The sequence below is a fragment of the Piliocolobus tephrosceles genome, chromosome 16 (genome assembly GCF_002776525.5).
Source record: "Piliocolobus tephrosceles isolate RC106 chromosome 16, ASM277652v3, whole genome shotgun sequence".
Lineage (NCBI taxonomy): Eukaryota > Metazoa > Chordata > Mammalia > Primates > Cercopithecidae > Piliocolobus > Piliocolobus tephrosceles.
This window is the reverse complement of record NC_045449.1, coordinates 14,225,682-14,244,875: the sequence shown is the minus strand read 5'-3', so window position 1 is coordinate 14,244,875 and position 19,194 is coordinate 14,225,682. Positions and strand designations below refer to the sequence as shown.

The 19,194-nt window shown below is 45.4% G+C and overlaps 1 protein-coding gene across 1 annotated transcript in view; it reads right to left on the bottom strand.

Moving 5' to 3' along the window:
* Positions 1-26: 26 nt before the first annotated feature.
* The window catches only part of HS3ST3B1 (heparan sulfate-glucosamine 3-sulfotransferase 3B1), a 49,211-nt gene continuing 30,043 nt past the window's right edge, over positions 27-19,194 (bottom strand). Inside the window, exon 2 of the mRNA XM_023188095.3 lies at positions 27-4,422. Within this exon, the coding sequence (XP_023043863.1) occupies positions 3,804-4,422 (619 nt within the window). The 3' untranslated portion in view covers positions 27-3,803. The remainder of the gene's footprint in view (positions 4,423-19,194) is intronic.

Below are 19,194 nucleotides of genomic sequence, written 5' to 3'. Positions count from 1 at the left end.
TAAGAAGACATAAAGGTACCCACATGTTGGCAAAATATATTTTATTTGTTCATACAAAGAAATAGTATGAATTACCAGAATTTCATTTGCCTAGAAACATCTTTCTCTGTGTAAAATTAATTTGTGTTATACATAGGACAAAATATTTGATTTAATTTTTTGTACATATTGGCTATCCTAACATCCAAGTTATCAAAGACACACTGCTAGAATTTGCACAGTATTTTAGATTACTGGGTTGAATGAGACTCAGTGATAAATTAATGTCACAAAAGTGAAAAAACATCTAACCACACCTTTTAAGTTTTATTGGCCATCCTCTTGACAAGCTGAAAAGAAAAGTCACATTAGCTTCTGTGTCAGCATCTTAGATATGTACTGTTTCTAGTATACTGGAACCTTCCATTTTCCTTTTTTACAAAAATATCCTGGCAGGATCTGAAACTGTTTCTCCAAATGTCTAAAATGTATCTGTCACTCAAAATGACCCCCAAAGAGAATCCTGGGAAGAAAACAATTTCTCCTCCTCCATCATCCAATTAAGTATTTATTAAACAGTCACTACACTTAAAATACCTTTCCAGGTACCAACTACTAAGTTAACAGACTACTGTTCAAACACTGCAAAGAAAGCATGAACTAGATAGAAACAAGAAAAACCTCCCAATTTTTGTTGTTGTTGTTGAACTTTTTGTTTGTTTTTAAATGAGAAAAGAAACAAAACTGAGGAAAAAAAAATAAAGTACTCCAATGAATATCAGAGCTTTTCCTGTAAATTGGAGGAAGCCCAAAACACATGCCAGGACAAATTGCCGAAATAGAAAAGGGTGTTTGTTTTCTGGCAGCTAAAAAGTTAAGCTTGGCGGTCTTGCAGATTGCTAGAACAGGAAGAAATCTGAGGCTTACGTTACCTAACTTCTGCAGGAGGAAGAGACCGTCAGATGATGGGGTGCAAGCTCCGGCAGATGCTGCCACCAGATCTGTCAGGAACTTTAAGCCATCAGACCCTTATGAGGAGATGTACGTGATGTTTGATTTATTTGTCTTACATAGAAAAACTTGCTGTATTCCATCAGTACTAATTATGGACATCTGTTTGAATTCAAGGATTTGACCCAGAATAGAATTTTGACCCACTTCAGTGTTCATGACTAAATGACCCTCCTTCTACCATAAAATTTCCTGTTTCAGTTTTAAGGCAGGGAATAAAGAACTTAATAAAACATTGTCCAGCTTGGAAAGAGGGCGGGGCCCTGAAGGGGAGGGAAAAGCTCCTGCGTGTTTTCCTATGGCTTTGTTGCATACTCTTCTCTGAACTCTTCCGTAGTTCCACATCGACAGCCACATCAGACCATCAGAGTGGTCAGAAAGTAGACAGGGCAAGACCAGGTAAAAGACTTGGATACTGCCTTTTACTTCAAGCCAGGTTATGCTGTAAACTGAAAAGAGGCGTTCTCAGTTTGATTTCAAATACATGAAAAAATACACGACCAATTAGCACCCTTTTGCAGGTGTTTTTCACACCCACTCATCAAGAAGGCAGAACCACACTATGATTCGGGTATTTTCCTAAGTGTAGGTCCCACATTACTTTCTGGAGACAGTGAAAAGCTATGAAATGGATATAGCATTGGAGAACAGGGAGAAAACTGACATGCGCAGATCCCCCGTGAGCTTCCTCCAAAACAGAACCTACACAATCATGGTCTGGTTGCTAAGCGTAAGCTAGCTAGATGTAGGCTAAAACTTTCGGGCAAATACAAACCGGATTTTCAAGACATCACTTTAAGACCAGTGACATCTCTGATCAGTTTCCAAAAATGAATTATCTTTTCCTCTTTTCACACAATGTTTCTTACACTATCAGGCAAGTGATCCCATACAACATACAGAAGTGTCCTTTGTAACTATCCCATCCCAACCATTTTGACAATATGTGTATCTTCCCACATATTCCTTGATGGAAGTATAACTGAAATCACAATTCTTTTACGGTAGAAGCATTCTGGTTTAAAAAGTTTACAAAACTGAGGTTAAATTAAACATGTCACTACGTGATATTGCTATATGTTTAACCAACTGCCCCTGTATTACTATATGGCTACTCAATTGCCAATATATTGCTATCTGGTTACCCAACTGTTATAAACCAACAGAGAGGCATGGGGAGAGCATTCTGCACAGCAGTGACAGTGCTGCTAACCCTTCTGTCAAGACCTGGCTAAAACAAGGGACAGTTGTATGAGCATCAGGCTCAAGGGTTTACAGGCAACATGGGGCCAGCTTTCCCACCCTTTTTTCTTTTTTTTTTTTTTACAGGTACCACTCTTACTTCTTGCTGTTTGGCCACTGGCTACCGCCCATATTATCACTCTGAGAGATCATTCTGAGATGAGCTAGGAATTCCAAAGACACATTAAGCTGAGGTGTCAGACTCCCTTCCTCTGCCAGGCTGCCTCTCCTTTTGAGGCCTTTGTCTTTTCTGCCTATTGAGGCTGTGAGCCTGCTGCCCAACACTGGCTGGCTCTGTACCTAGCAGCACCTTGGTAGACACTGATGCCGAGGGACACAGCTGACCCCTCTGAGTCTCGACACCCAGCGCCCTTGGTTTGTGCCGGCGGCTCTGCTAGCCTACGGGATTCTTTGGTGTGACAAAGCAGAACTGTCTGCCTGGGGAACGCAGCATGGTGTAGTTTCATGCAAATTAAAGGAGATCATCTTGATTTCTAAAGCAGCACCCAAGCGTCTCACACATGTGACCTGGGAAAGAAGGGGCAACAATCTGCATACACTTCAAACTGGTTAATGAACCAGGGAATGGGGCAGAGGAGGATACAGGGCCATCCTTTGAAATCAAAAGCTGGAGTCAATGGACCCTAGCAATCTGACTTTAAAAGGATGTGGATAGCGGGCGCAGTGGCTCTCGCCTGTAATCCCAGCACTTTGGGAGGCCAAGGCAGGCGGATCACCTGAGGTCGGGAGTTCGAGACCAGCCTGACCAACATGGAGAAACCCCGTCTCTACTAAAAATCCAATTTAGCCAGGTGTGGTGGTGCATGCCTGTAATCCCAGCTACTTGGGAGGCTGAGACAGGAGAATCGCTTGAACCAGGATGTAGAGGTTGTGGTTAGCCCATATTGCACCATTGCACTCTAGCCTGGGCAACAAGAAAAAGACTCCATCTCCCAAAAAAAAAAAAAAAAAAAAAAGGGATGTGGATGTCCTTGTAAAGGGAGTGAGAGATTCCTCCATGTGCTGAACGGAGGTGGGGACAGAACCCTAGCGCTGTGGCTTTCAGGCTACATCATTGGACCCGACACCACATCTGCAAGGAGGCTGCTACATGAAGTCTGCCCTTCAGAATACAGCCCTGTTGAGGCAGCTCAGCGTTCCTACGAGGTACACAGGCAGGAAGAGACAGGGAAGCTGGAATGGGATACCTAAGACAAGACAAGGAGGCAGCAACCGGAGAACTCAGACGGTGGGTGACTGAAGGCTGAATACCCGTAACAACAAAAATCTCAAGTTGTGCTTTTCTTTGTTTTAAATATAACAGGTAGGGGAGAAGAAAAAAATGGAAGCACCATCAATTGTGAGGAAGAGAACAAAATTTTAGAGTTAAACACTTTGGAATGTTAACAGATTATGAGCTAACTCTCTAGAGTGTGGCTAGGCAGCTTAGTGAATTAATTGCTTATGAATTAAAAATAAATTATTATAAAATAGATTTCTGTACATTTTACATACATATAATCTCTGTCAATAGATAAGCCACGTGGGTAAGGTACACAGCCCTGGTCTATTCAATCCCAGCCAAAGTCGTGCCCGGTCATCTGGTAGAACTTGAGGTTGAAAGGCCGGTAGAACTCGCGCAGCCTGCGAACCACCTCGCGGTCGATCTCAGGGTGGGTCCTGCCCTTGGTCTTGCCCAGGCAGTGGGGCCGGCTGCTGCCCTCCGCCTTCTTCAGGCAGGGGAAGCCCTTGGTCTTGTTGAAGTAGAAGTGCTTGTCCGTGATGATCCGCTTGAGGCCCAGGAAGTCCTGCACGCGGCCCAGCTCGCCGGCCGGGTCGCTGATGAGCCGCTCGCCGCTCACGAAGAGCATCTGGCGGATGGGGAAGTGGCGCAGCCAGTGCTCCAGGTGCTTGGCGTAGATGCCGATCTGGATGGCGCTCCACGACGTGTCGATGAGGCCCGTCGTCCTGTTTTTGAACGTCAAGCTCTCGAAGGTGGGGATGTCGGGCCGCTTGGACAGCGTCTGTGTGTAGTCCGAGATGGCCCTGGTCACCGGGTCCCGCACCACCACGATGAGCTTGGTGTCCTTGGACATGGCCGAGATGCGCGCGGGCGCCTCCCGCGTGACGAAGTAACTGGGCGTCTTCTCCATGGTGATCTGCCCGTCCAGGGTTCTGGGCATCAGGTCCCTGAGAAAAGCAAGCAAACAAACCGGGGTCAGAAGGTGACGCCTCTCCGGCTACACATCTTAAGGTCACCACTTGTAATCCCAGCTCCCTCTTATTTCTGGAAGCAGTGGAAGAAACATGTAAAAATGCAAGTGGAACTTCAGAGATGAAAGGTACGTTAGCATCCCTCCTGGTTTGGAGGACAGGTACCATCCACCGGAAACATGAAGGCCCCTTCACCAAGGTTGAAAGAGCAAGCTACCTGTTTCTCTAAGATCCTCTTGTGGGTATAACCTTCCCTTATTTTCGCAGCTTTCAGATTGCCCCAAGCATCTCGTGCCAAAATACAAAAGCCTTTGGCCTCTGATAAGTGCCTTTCCTAAAAATATAGCACCCAGGACTCCCAGAGATTTCACTGTCCATGAGTCCTGCGGCTAGTCCGCCTTCCCACACTTGCCAAACCCAGGCAAATGTGCCGTGGACACTGGAAGGAAAACATCCCTCGGGTCCAGCCCAATTGTTGCAGCTTTATCACAGCGACTGCTGACACAGCCTTTACTCCACAAAGCACACAGCAGTCAAAAAATTCGGTGACATCAGGTAAGTAAACTGATACAAACGTGCCACGAGAAAATTCCCAAGACACAATTCTAGAAACCTCCAAAAATACTTTAGAGGGGGTACTAGGCTCACTACCTGGGTGACGGGATCCATGGTACCTTAAACATCGGCATCACACAATATGCCCATGTAACAAACACCTGCACGTGTATCGCCTGAGTCTAAGACAAAAGTTGAAATTATAAACAACAACAATTAAAAAAAAAAAAAAAAGGGCTGGGTATAGTGGCTCACACCATTAATCCCAGCATTTTGGGAGGCAGAGGCGGGCAGATCACCTGAGGTCAGGAGATTGAGACCAGCCTGGACAAAATGGAGAAACCCAGTCTCTACTAAAAGCTAAAAAGAAATTATCCGGGCGTGGTGGTGCATGTTTGGAATCTCAGCTACTTGGGAGGCTGAACAGGAGAATTGCTGGAACCAGGGAAGCGGAGGTTGCAGTGAGATGAGATGGTGCTATTGCACTCCCACCTGGGCAACAAGAGCGAAACTCCATCTCAAAAAAAGAAAAAAAAAAAAGCCCGGGTGCGGCGGCTCACGCCTGCAATCCCAACACTTTGGGAGGCCGAGGCTGGCGGATCACGAGGTCAAGAGATGGAAACCATCTTGGCTAACATGATGAAACCCCATCTCTACTAAAAATGCAAAAAATTAGCCAGGTGTGGTGATGGGCGCCTATAGTCCCAGCTTACTCGGGAGGCTGAGGCAGGAGAATGGCCTGAACCTGGGAGGCGGAGCTTGCAGTGAGCGGAGATGGCGCCACTGCACTCCAGCCTGGGCGACAGAGTAAGACTCCATCTCAAAAAAAAAAAAAAAACAAATTAAATGAGGTTAGATCCAGCAATCCCATTTCTGGATATAGATATACAAAGGAATTGAAATTGGTATGTCAAAGAAATATCTGCATTTCCCTGTTTGTTTTATAATAGCATTATTCAAAATTGACAAGATATGGAAGCCACTTAAGTGTCTATCAACAGAGAATAGATTTTTTAAGTGTAGTATATATGCACAATGCAATATTATACAGCCTTTAAAAAGAAGGAAATTCTGTCATTTGCAATAACATGAATGCAACTGTAAGACATTATGTTAAATGAAATAAATCAGCACAGAAAGACAAATACTGTGTTATCTCATTTATATGTAGAATCTAAAAAAGTTGATCTCACAGAAAGAGAGTAAAAATGTGGTTACCAGAGGCTGGTTGGGGGATTAAAGAGAAGATGATGAAAGACAAGATGTTGATCAAGGGGTTTTAAGTTTCAGTTAGACTGGAGAAATAACTTGTAGTGATCTATTTCACTACACAGTGACCACAGTTAATAATAATGTATTGTGTATTTCAAAACTTCTACAAAACCAGATTTTCAAGTTTACCACACACAAAAAATGATAAGTTGGTGAGGTGATGGATATGTTGATTTGCTTGATTGAATCTTTTTTTTTTTTTTTTTTTTGAGGCAGAATCTTTCTCTGTCACCCAGGCTAGAGCGCAGTGGCATGGTGTCGGCTCACTGCAACCTCTGTCTCTCGGGTTCAAGCAATTCTCCTGCCTCAATCTCCTGAGTAGCTGGGACTACAGGCACCACAAACACGCCCAGCTACTTATTGTATTTTTAGTAGAGACGGGGTTTCACCATGTTGGCCAGGGTGGTCTCGATCTCCTGACCTCATGAGCTACCCGCCTTGGCCTCCCAAAGTGCTGGGATTAAAGGCGTGAGCCACTGCTCCTGGCCATTGATTAAACCTTCCTAGAATGTAAACATAGATCAAAATATCATCTTGTACCCCCAAAATATGCACAATTATTTATCACAAATAATTTTTTTAAAAAAGGAAAAAAATTAAAGGAAAGTCATAAAGCTGACTCAGTTTAGCTTAAATTAGCTCCTTAAATTAGTTAAGGAATTTGGGCTCTAAAGTCAGACTGCCTGGGTTTAAATCCTGACTCTACCACTTATAAGTTATGTCACTTTGAATAATTTATTTAACTTTTTTGGGCTTCTTGTTCACGTCCACAAAAATGGAGCTACCAATACGTGTTCATGGAATTTTAATGATGATTAAACAATTAATGATTACAATATGATTAGAACACACCTGACATATGGAATATACTTGACAAATATCAGCCACTACTATTGTCATTATTATTATCATTATTAAGTTGCTCAATACACAGTTTATGGCATGTGATAGAACCAAAATTCAGCATATGTGTATAAGTGCTAGTGTGTATACATCAAAAGGAGGTGTGTTATCTAAGTGGATATTAAGCTTTGGCCACAGATCTACAATCAGGCAAGTTATTATTTACGAGTCAGATAATTTATTGTGTGCCTGCGATTATTCTAGATACCATGTTAGAGGCTATATCATCTATTAGCTATCTACTATGGAATAGAGATTTCTGATTGATTCCTGCCTAGGCACAGGAATTAAAGGGGGGGAAAAAAAAGACAATTTCCACATTATTTTTGACCAAATATTTACCTCTCAGTAAGGCATTCTAAGCTTCAAGCCATCTTAATCCACAGAGACCACAATTGCCCTGTCTAGCACCGATACAGAAACCACAGAAACTTTATCACAGGATCCAGAAAAGGCAATTTCCTGGAGGGCAGGCACTCCTTCTTCCGGACTGTCAACAGGGAGTCTGAAGAAGGGTGCTTTTCCCTTAAGGAAGATTGCTCAGCAGCACTGGAGTCAGCCTTGGTTTAAGCTAAAGCTGGATTGACCCACTTTGCCCATTAACCACTTAAATTAATGTAGCAGTGTCATCAGCCTAATGTGGTTGAGGATTAGAGAGGGTCTCGGCTGGCAACTTATTTTGCATTTGACCAAAAAGCAGGTCAAGTCAGATAAAGCCCAACTTCTTTTTCCTCTGCGTTAAACCATCCGCAACTAGACAGTTTACAAGAGGTTAATATTCAGAATCAAAGCATTATCACCACGATTGAAAGAATATACCAAACCCCAAGGTTCTTCAGGGCCACTGCAGAGAAGGGGGTTTAGGGGCATACTCGGTGTCAGTCTGACCTAGCACGGGCTTGGAAGTCAGGCCACCAGGTTTGACTCTCAGCACCTCCATTTACTAAGGTGTGTGACCCTGGGGGATACCATCACTTAATCTGTTCACGCTGCAGTTTTCTCATCTGAATTAAACAAACAAACAAACAAACAAAAGACGATGTCTGCCTCCTAGGGCTTTTGAAAGAACTGCAAAGTTAGCTTTGGTACCCAGCCTGGTACCTAGTAGGCTGTTAGAAAAATGTTATCAATTATCTTCTGTTGACAGGATCTTGGAAAGGATGTAAGGAAGCAAGGTTTTTGCGCAGGGGACTTGTCGCTCATTCAGTTCTACCCCACAGTGGGGCAATGAGGGAGGTTTGGCTCCTGGAAGAGGCTAAGTGCAGGAATGCTGGATTCTGCTTTCAGCCTGCCTGGGGTCCACAACCTTCCCTGAACTCTGCAGCCGGAATTTCCTCACTGGCCCTAAAGAAGGGTTTGTCAGTATCTGAACAGAATGCTAAATTGGCAATTGTGTATGAGAAACCACATAATAAAGCTAGTAAAAAGGAAATGAGAGATCAGCCATAAATAAAGATTCCCTGAGCTGTGGGTAGATTTACTGTGCTCGACCACCTGCTGGTCCCCTCAACCCTATGAGAGCTCCTCTCCCCAGGACAGTCTGGTGTTTGTCTACATGTGTCAGAAAGCACTCAAGGAGCCCCAGAATTTATTTTGATTATTGTCAAAATAACGGAGCCAGGGGAACTACTGCTGTGATAAAGAGACTTCTAAGCCCTTGTCCAGTGGAGGCTCTGGGGCTGCTCTCCCCTCAGCATGCTTGGGTGCAGACAAGCAGTGGCTGAGAAGTGAGATCCACAACAGAATTTATCATTTTGGCAAATGCCTCCTGAGCCCTCTCCGAAGGCTTCCCGGGACACATCTGTAGTAGGCACTGGGCTCAGACCCTGGCATCTCCCAGCATGCCCCTGTGGATCCATCTGTTACAGAAAAAAATTACTCAGCCGGGCTCGGTGGCTCACGCCTGGAATCCCAGCACTTTAGGAGGCCGAGGTGGGTGTTCACTTGAGGTTAGGAGTTCGAGACCAGCCTGGTCAACATGGTGAAACCCCATCTCTCCTAAAAATACAAAAATGAGCTGAGCATGGTGGCACACATGCCTGTAATCCTGGCTACTCGGGAGGCTGAGTTTGCAGTGAGCTGAGATTGCACCACTGTACTCCAGCCTGGGCAACAGGGCGAGACTCTGTCTCAAAAGGAAAAAAAAAAGAAAAAATTAGTCAATCACAGTAAATCACAGTAGCAAAGCTTGTTAAATCACAGTAGCAAAGACTTTATTCAGGACCATCGTGATAGGTATAGAGACCCACTGCAATGGAGTCTTGCAGTGACGGGCAGACAGATTGGCCTCAACTCAGAACACAGCATGGGCAAGCAGGGTTTGTAGCCAAGGATCAGGGTGGGGTCAGTGGGTAGAAAATTACTACGAGGTGCCATGAGGGAAAAGGGAAATTCTGGCTAAACCAATCTAATAGGACTCTCTCTGAAGACAGGCCAAAGTGACCAGACATCACCTGGGGGCTGGTGGAGGCTGAGGAACCTGATAAAATATCAAGAGTGAGAAGTTCATGCTAAAAAGTTCATGACTTATCAGGGGCCTTTGCTAAGACTGGGTTTTACAAGGAAGTGCACAGGAGGTCCCGGGAGAAGGTTCAGGAGGCGGACTGAAGTTTGGTCGGTCAAGCAAAGAACCTTTGTCACACCAAGTGAGAAGCATGGCAGGCCTGAGAAGTGTGTGAACGGCTCCTGGCACAGAACCATCCAGGCAAGTCCCTCTTTGCCCCTTTGGCTGCTCTTCTTCCGCCACCCTCACCCCACCACCACGCAGTCCTGGAGTCAAGTTCTTTCCATTCACTAACTGGGCACACCTTTCTCTTCCTCCGCCCCTCCTCTAGGCACGCTTTCCTGCCCTCACTCTCAGAAACCTCTCTGATCTCAACAGTGGCACAGAGAAGAAAGGATGAGGATGTGGCCGAGGGTGAGACCCCCTCACATGGAATCTGCGTGCCCATCCCAGCAACCTCAGCAGCCTGTCCGGCCCCAGGCTGGCCTCCAGAGTGAGCATGTGATGCAGGTTAATTGAGTCACTCATTATGAAAGCCAGTTTCTCAAAGGGATAGTCAGAGCTCATAATTATATAGCGCCCTGGAGCTTGCAAACTTTCACCTGCTTTATCACCTACTTTAGCCCCTTTGTGGTAGTTACTGTAATCTCCAATTCAAATGAAGACACTGAGTCTACAGGAGAGAGGGTGACTCGCTTGGAGATGGGTCACCAGCTGCAGGTCAGAGAGTTGGGACGTGTAGTCAGCTCTCCTGATGGGCCTCCTTCTATTCATGATGATCCTCTCTCTTAACCCACCTTTGCTTCTTCTTAATATGATTTAGAACATGTAGAGCTACACACCTGTCCTCTCTTTAAATAGATTTCTGTATTTTTTTCTTTCATTCATAGATTAGTAGCCTAATAGGTATTTCAGTGCTAATCAGATCACTGCCGATCATAACTGTTCAAATAGGCCTCCAATTTCGAAACAATAAGGTTCTTTGGTTTACATGTTCCCATGGTTAACTGCTTTCTATGGGGCCTGCAAAATTACCAATCATTGCAACAGCACCTCCTCTCCAGCAACACTGCCCCACCTCTTCTTCCCCTTTTTACCGCGTGGGCAGGAAGGGATAGCTTTTTGAAAAGCACATGAATCTGGCACATATCACTAATAGACGTTTGTGAGGCCGATGGGGCTAAGACAGCATCTCCATTCCAAAGCTAAGGAAGACACAATGCTCACAGCCCACAACAGTATTCCTTGGGACGAGCCTAGGAGATACTATCCAGGTATGTGTGCCCACGTGAACACAGGGTGACAGAACCCAAGAAAGATCCTACTTCTTCAATTGAACCTAAGGGCAAAGCAGGCTTGTCACCCCATTAAGGTTTGGGGATGACAAGCACAGTGAACATCCAGGACCACCAGTGGCCTCAAAAAACTGGGCCATAGTGCATGATTCTGAGAACCAGGAGGATTTGGAGTATATTTCAGGCTTTCAATTTGTTTAAGGATATTTCAAGAAAGGTATTAAGCCAGGCTGGGTGTGGTGGCTCACGCCTGTAATCCCAGCACTATGGGAGGCTGAGGCAGCTGGATCACCTAAGGTCAGGAGTTGGAGACCAGCCTGGCCAACATGGTGAAACCTCGTCTCTAGTAAAAATACAAAAATTAGCCAGGCGTAGCGGCTCCCACCTGTAATCCCAGCTACTTGGGAGGCTGAGGCAGGAGAATCACTTGAACCTGAGAGGTGGAGGTTGCAGTGAGCCGAGATGGTGCCACTGCACTCCAGCCTGGGCAACAAGAGCAAAACTGCGTCTCAAAAAACAAACAAAAACAAAGAACGGTATATGGGCTGGGCGCGGTGGCTCACGCCTGTAATCCCAGCACTTTGGGAGGCCAAGGTGGTTGGATCATGAGGTCAGGAGATCGAGACCATCCTGGCCAACATGGTGAAACCCCATTTCTACAAAAATAAAAAAATTAGCTGGGCGTGGTGGCATGCACCTGTAGTCCCAGTTACTTGGGAGGCTGAGGCAGGAGAAATCATTTGAACCTAAGAGGTGGAGGTTGCAGTGAGGTGAGATTGCACCACTGCACTCCAGCCTGGTGACAGAACAAGACTCTGTCTCAAAAAAAAAGAAAAAAGGTATATGCCACCTCTGTGGCACTCAGTTTCATCCTAGTTGCATTTTAAATCATGCAGGGTGCTTTCAACCAGCATTAAATGTCTGGCCCCTCCCCACACCCGCTGAATCAGGCCCTGGATGGGCGGGGCTTCAACATGGGATTATTTTAGATGATTCTAATGTACAACCAACCAGGACTGGAAATCATTATGCTGTGGTGTCTGTGGGCCTGGAACTTGTCATGATCTAGTCATTTATTCTGCTGATATTCATGTGCGCCTAAATGGAGGTACTATGTGGGTATAGAGGTCCACCGTTGTGGGGGAAAAAAGGGAGAAAACAACATTGTCAGCAGAAATGAAACTTGTTCAGCTAATCCAAGACTAGCTATTTGAGTCAAGGCTAGAGGAGTGAGGGTCACACGCTCAGATGCCTGCAGACCACCTCCCAGGGCCAGTGAGGGCTTGTGTCCTGATGGTCTACAAACTGCAGAGAAAAGAAAAGCATTCCAATCAGGCAGGCCAGGTGTGATGGCTCACGCCTGTAATCCCAGCACTGTGGGAGGCTGAGGCGGGCAGATCACCTGAGGCCGGGGGTTCAAGACTAGCCTGGCCAACATGACGAAACCCCGTTTCTACTAAAAATACAAAAAAAAAAAAAAAAAAATTAGCCAGGCATGGTGGTGGGCTCCTGTAATCCCAGCTACTTGGGAAGTTGAGGCAGCAGAATCACTTGAACCTGAGAGACAGAGGTTGCAGTGAGCTGAAATCTTGCTACTGCACTCCAGCCTGGGTGACGGAGCAAGACTCCATCTAAAAAAAAAATCCAATCAGGCTAAGATATTTGTTGCCCCTAAACACACACTCACACCCCTCTGAGAGTTGGTTACCCAATAGGAATCAGGCTATCAGTAAAACAAAACAAATGAAAGGAAACTGGAAGAAAGATAAGTCTACCTCTACTGGTGTGATAAAGAAAAGCTAACAGAGGTATCTAATTCTTTCATCATCAAAAGTTAAATAATATTAACCTAAGCAGAAGAAAGACAGGTAAAGAATAAACTAGCATTAAGTTGTCTAATTTATGCTTGTATAAGGGTTTGTGGCTGCAAATTAAACTCAGTGCTCGTTTAGAGCGTATGAGTGCACTCTGCCTCTCGCCGTGGGATGCCTCAAGCAGCCTCAGGACTCAACAGAGTCACCACCAGCAAGAAGGCCCTCACCAGATATGTCCCTGAAATCTTGGTCTTGTCAGCCTCCAGAACTGTAAGAAATAAATTCCTTTCTTTATTTAAAAAAGGAAAGAAAGAAAGGACAGAAGGAAGGAAAAGGAAAGAAAGGCACTAAGTTCTCCTTTAAAAGAAAAATTCCATGAAAGTAAGATGAATTAATGGCATAAATTCTTGTTTTCTTTTCTCTCAATCTTGAGGCAGGATGCTCAGAATCACGTTTCAGGATTTAGAATTTCCATCCGCAGTCGGAAGATAGCCTCTGCTCCTTGCCTTTCCTCTCCAGAACAGAGCGGTCAGCCGAGAAGATGAGCTGACTTCCTGCCAAATCAGTTTCCCACTGGGGAACGGCGGTCCCAGGGCTTTGGAGAAACACGAGACTTTACCACTAAGTATCCCAGCTTTTGCTGGGACTCTTAAATACTGCAGCTAGAAATGGACTATTAAAAACCAACCTTGAAGTCTAAAGGCGTAGGAAATTAAAATGAACCAGAGTAGTTCTAAAAAACCCTATAATTCTGATGTTACCCAGTACCAAATGTTGCCCTAATTTCTTCTTCTGCTTCTTCCTTTCCTCGGGTGATATCCCTCCTCCTATAGCCCAGCAATTGAAGTTACTGTTTGAACTGGTAAATTACACAACAATAAAAAAGAAGATTATTGAAATGGGCGTAACCTAACTCACAACAGGCAAACAGATGCCTGGAAATTTATGTAAAACAGATGATGGAAGTTAATGTGCTTCAGAGAGGAGAGCAAGCTGCAGCCCACATTGAGAGGGGGTAGGCCCAGTTTTCCAAACCAATTGAGGAAAACTGGGAAGAGCAAAGGAAGCATTCACCCCACCCACTTCTCCTGGCCCGTTAGGAAAATGATTTCCTTGTTTAGTTGCAGAAATACTCCATGTTTTCTGAACTCCAACAAAGATTCTTTTTCTTTTTTTAAACGTACTTTTAAACTTATATAGAGTGAAAGTCATTCTTGGTGTCCAGTTCCAAGAATTTTGACAAATGCATAGAATTATGTAACCACCGCTATCACCAAGAGGGAGAAAAATTCTAGCATTCCCCAAAATCCACTTATTCAGCCTCTTCCAATGAAGATTTTACAAGGTCCCTTTGAAAGGGCCAAAGGTTGCCCAAATCCTTGTTTTGACACTGCTTTGGGGAAAATACTGATTGAAATGAAAAAATGGTCAGTAGAGACATTGAACATTTTTTTCCTTTTTCTTTTCTTTTCTTTTTTTTTGAGATGGAGTCTTGCTCTGTTGCCCTGGCTGGAGTGCAGTGGTGTGATCTCGGCTTTCTGCAACCTCCGCCTCCTGGGTTCAAGTGATTCTCCTGCCTCAACTTCCAGAGTAGCTGAGATTACAGGTGTCTGCCACCACGCCCAGCTAATTTTCGTATTTTTAGTAGAGATGGGGTTTCATCACGTTGGACAGGCTGCTGTCGAACTCCTGACCTCAAGTGATCCACCTACCTCAGCCTCCCAAAATGTTGGGATTACAGGCCTGAGCCACTGCATCTGGCCAAATCTTCATATAACTGATACATTGACTGTTGTTGTTTATTTTTTTTCTTTAAAGACAAGCTATTTTTGTGAAGATATCTGCTCCTAATTGGCATGTCCCAGTGGTTACTTTCCTGGGTTTCGGCTTCCTCATCTGTAAAATTAGCTCAGCAGTGGAGTCTCCAGAGGTTCTGCCCGTTCTGATAAACTGTTCTCACACCAATCCCAAGAGCACGGGAAAGGAAATTGTGACGTCACATCTGCTTTACCTTCCAGGAAATCCAGGTCCAGCCTCTGAGAAGTCACAACTCAAAAATGTGACAAAGAGAAATCTTCACAAAGACAAGAATCAAGATTTCTAGGAAGGCTGTGTTTTCCCCCTCCCCACTCCAAAGCAAAACTTGTTCCTAGCATCTACACAGTCACACATCTGTCTAGGAAAGAAGGATGCCTCCTTAAAAAGAGCAAAGGAAATAGAGAGCGCAGGGTTTTGAGTGCCTGATAAACCGACCAGCATCAGCAGCTGCTAAACTCAAAAAGAAAACACTGGGATCCTGGGGGTTGGGTGAAGGGCAAAAAGAGATGATTCAGAGAATATTTTAGGGCAGTGAAACTACCCTGCAGGAAAATAACATGTAGGTTCCATGTCATTATACGTATGTCCAAACCCATAGACTATGCAACACCACCAGTGAACCCCAGTGTAAACTATGAACTTTGGGTGATAATGAGATGCCAATGTAGGTTCATCTATTGTATCACTTTGGTAGGAAATATTGATAACGGGTGAGTTTATGCATGTAGGGGGTGAGTAGGAGTATATAAGAAACCCCTGATGAGGCTGGCGTGCTGGCACGCCTGTAATCTCAGCTACTCAGAGGCCCTGAGGAAGGAGGATTGCTTGAGCCCAGGAATTTGAGGCTGTACTGGCTATAATTGCGCCTCTGAATATCCACTGCACTACAGCCTAAGCCACACAGTGAGACCCTATCTCAATAAATAAATAAATATCTGTACCTTCCTTTCAATTTTGCTGTGAACCTATAAGTGCTCTTAAAATTAAGTCAATTAAAAAAAAAAAAAAAGTGAAAAAACACTGGAATCAGGCAAAGATTCTTCTCCCAATCAAACGACTCAGGCTCCCCCAAACTTTTCAACTAGGCCTCAACTTTTGTCTTTCTCTTTGTCTCTGCAATGTCCAATTTTAGCAATTAATTCTACTGAGTTGGTTTAGCTAGAATACCCCATCCTCTAAAGCTGATCAAAGGTTCTCAGCCTTGGCCGGGCGCGGTGGCTCACGCCTGTAATCCCAATACTTTGGGAGGCCGAGGAGGGTGGATCACCTTGAGGTCAGGAGTTCAAGACCAGCCTGACCAACACGGAGAAACCCCTCTACTGAAAATACAAAAATTAGCTAGGCGTGGTAGCGCATGCTTGTCATCCCAGCTACTCAGGGGGTTGAGGCAGGAGAATCACTTGAACCCGGGAGAGGTTGCGGTGAACCAAGATCGCACCACTGCACTCCAGCCTGGGCAACAAGAGCGAAACTCCATCTCCAAAAAAAAAAAAAAAAAAAAAAGTTCTCAGCCTCTACCATCCCTCAGGTGATGCTGGGCCACCCTGGCCTGTCTTCAGTAAGAATCTGGTTAGGTGGGTTTAGCCAGAATCCCTGGACCCCTGATGACTCCTCTTAGTAATTTTCCAACCACTGACAACCTCTCACCCGCTGCCCAAAGACATCCCCTACTCCTCCCACACCCTATCCCACCCCCTCACCCACAGCACCTTGCCTATAAATCCCCACTTGTCCATGCTGTATCAGGAACTGAGGCCAGTTCTGAGGTCTCTTTTCCTTTGTTGCAATAGTTGTTGAATAAAATCTGTTTTTATATCGCTTTGACGACTATGGCTCTGGTTTTCTTTGACAGATCCCATCTCTCTCGTTTCTTTCCTGCGAGAACAATCATTTTCTCCTCTGGGGACGAACAGGGTCTCACCCCTTAACCAAGGCCAACATCATCGGTATTATTCTCATCATCTGTATTTTTGGAGCTGCGGGCTCTTCCTGGGGTGCAGGGAGCATGCGCAGCTTTGCTGGTCTTGAAACCCCTAGCAACCACCGCCAAGCACTCAGGAAAAAGAAAAACTCTTCTTCCTACTCAGTAAAACTGAGATTTGTCAAAGTTAGCACGTCTTAGCCTAAGACATAAAAAAACAAAAAGATAAATGGTCCTCTTTTATGAAAGGATGCCCCTCGGTTATAAGGGACTCTGCTCTGTACCCTCACTGTGCTGAATGGGGTTGCCCAAGCCCCTCCTTGGCCTCTGCTGCTTGGAGCTGGATCCTTAGCTCCTGCTCTGTTCCCTGGGGAAGGAAATGCGGTAATAAGGGAAATGAGGCACCCAAGAACCGGTGGGATGGAAGCTGAGGGCTTATTTCAGGCTCAGCGTTGACTGGACCAGTTGCTCAATCTTCCCATTCCAGGGAGATCGGTGACACCTACTCAGGTGACCAGCTTGAAAGGGCGGTGGGAGCGGTTGCAGACTTTTAGGTTAGCTGGGAATGGGGGAGGGTAGAGGACGTTTCCGAGAAGCAAGCTTCCTAGCTGCCAGGCAAGTGCTAGAGGTGGAAGACGCTGGCAGGTGATGCGGGGAGGGCATCTGGTACTGCAGACCAATGCGTTCAAGTGTTTTCAACAGAAAATGCAAGGAAAAAAGAAAGAGTAGGCCGCAAGGTCATCAGAGTCCTAATCACAGCATTTTCTATAGTAACAAGCACGGCCCAAACTACTGTCTTCTCCGAAAGCCAATGTACTAATCTTAAATATTCTCCTCCCCAAAACTGCCTGGGATCTTTCCACATGACCTTACACATCACAGGGAACCTCAGGGGTCAAAAAGACAAAGGTTTCAGTCTCTCCTCTCCCCTTTCTTCTTCTACTGAAAGATAAGACACCCAGCCAGGGATGCGAAAAGGGTTTTCCCAGAAAACTTCACACAGTCATGGGGACAATGACAGAGGAGAGCTGTAACTTGAACTGCAAGTTGTAACTCCGGGAAGTTTCTTCTTGAAAGCAGCTTTCAACCCAGGGAGTGGGGTTTGGCGGGAGGCGGCCGGGCGGAAGATGTGTATCAGCCCTGCCATCCTTATCTGGAACCTCCTTCCTTTCCTAGGAAGCCTCAAAGCCACCTTTTCTGAGAACTCCCTTCAAAGGCCCACATCTCCATAAATAATTATCTCCATTTGGAGGAGATGTTTGCATATCAAAGAACTCCTTTGGGAGGGTTTAAAATAATTTGAACTGAAATTGTAAATAGTTACTGGCTCTCAATTTCCGATTTCGCAGCGGGATCCGTGGGGCTCCCGGAAGTGATGTCATTATTCATTAAAAGTTTACTAGGCCTTTTCTCTTTCCTTTTTTAAATGTTTTCAAGGCAATGGGTAGGAAAGAAGAAAAATAACAAAGGATGGACTCCCCAGCCCTCCTCCTCTTCCAGCCCCTCTCTCCTTTCTCCACGCCTAGGCCCCAACCCCCACCACAAGGATTTGGCCTCCATTGTCCTAGAATTTCAATACTGCTCAGAAAGTGAAAAGCCCTTGAATACCATAAGGGGGTGGGGCTCAAAAGAGCATCTCGCTTCTCTGGGTCAACCCAAGATCCCTTTCACTGGGGCAGAATCCTCGGTTATAGGCCCCACTTCACAATGGCCAAAAGTTCCCGTTCCTGGAAGGGGCTGGGGGTGGGGGTGGAGGGAGGGTTTCAATTAAAAGCTAATAGTCTTTTGTGGGTGAGCTCTCTGGGGTACTGCTCCTGTTTACAGGACCTCACTGTATGCCGGGACAAATCCTGTGAAATCAGTGATCCTGTGTCCTATTTCCTAGGGGGGCGGCGGAGGGGGGGGAGAAAAAAAGCAAAACAAAATCCATCTTAAAAATAAAATCATTATAAAGAAAGAACAAGTTTTCTGGGAAGCAGACTTTTTAGAAAGTAAAATTAGTGCTGCCAATGGGCAGGGGCGGGGCAGAGCTGAGTACCCAGAAAGAAGGGGAGGAGGGCACCAAAATCCAGCTGCAGTTGAAGTGGTTCTGTTGTTTCCTGCTCGGACGGATTCTTCTCTTGCACGCGCTGGGCCAACGTTTTGTCTATGATGAGTCCTAGCTTTCCTATCTGTAACATCCTTTTTTTTCTGGGCTGGTGGGGGCTCCAGCCCTATGTGGGTTACTTCCTTGGCAACAAAGGGTCATTCCTCCAGCAGGCAGCTTGCAATTCGCTTTTTTTTTTTCACATGCCTCTATAGTCCCCTCCCTGCTCCCAGCTTCATCCCCAAGAAAAGCAGCCTTCCCTGTACCCTTGGTAGCACAGTGTAAATGTTTGTAAACAGGCCTTCAGCCAGAGGGCTTCCAAAACACTCTGCAACACCAGTCAACACGGAGATGATGAAAATCACTAAACCTCCACCCGCAAGCAACACACACACACTGGGAAACCAGGAGAGAAACAGGATAAGGGGAGGGGCTGCCCAAAGCAGAGTGGGCACTGGGCATATGAAACCCCAGATTCCTGTTCCTGCCCTGACACGGACAGGAGGTACTTGGACAAGAACCTCAAAAACTTGGACTCAGTTCTCCACGTATAATAATTAATGGATTGGTTTAAAAGGGTG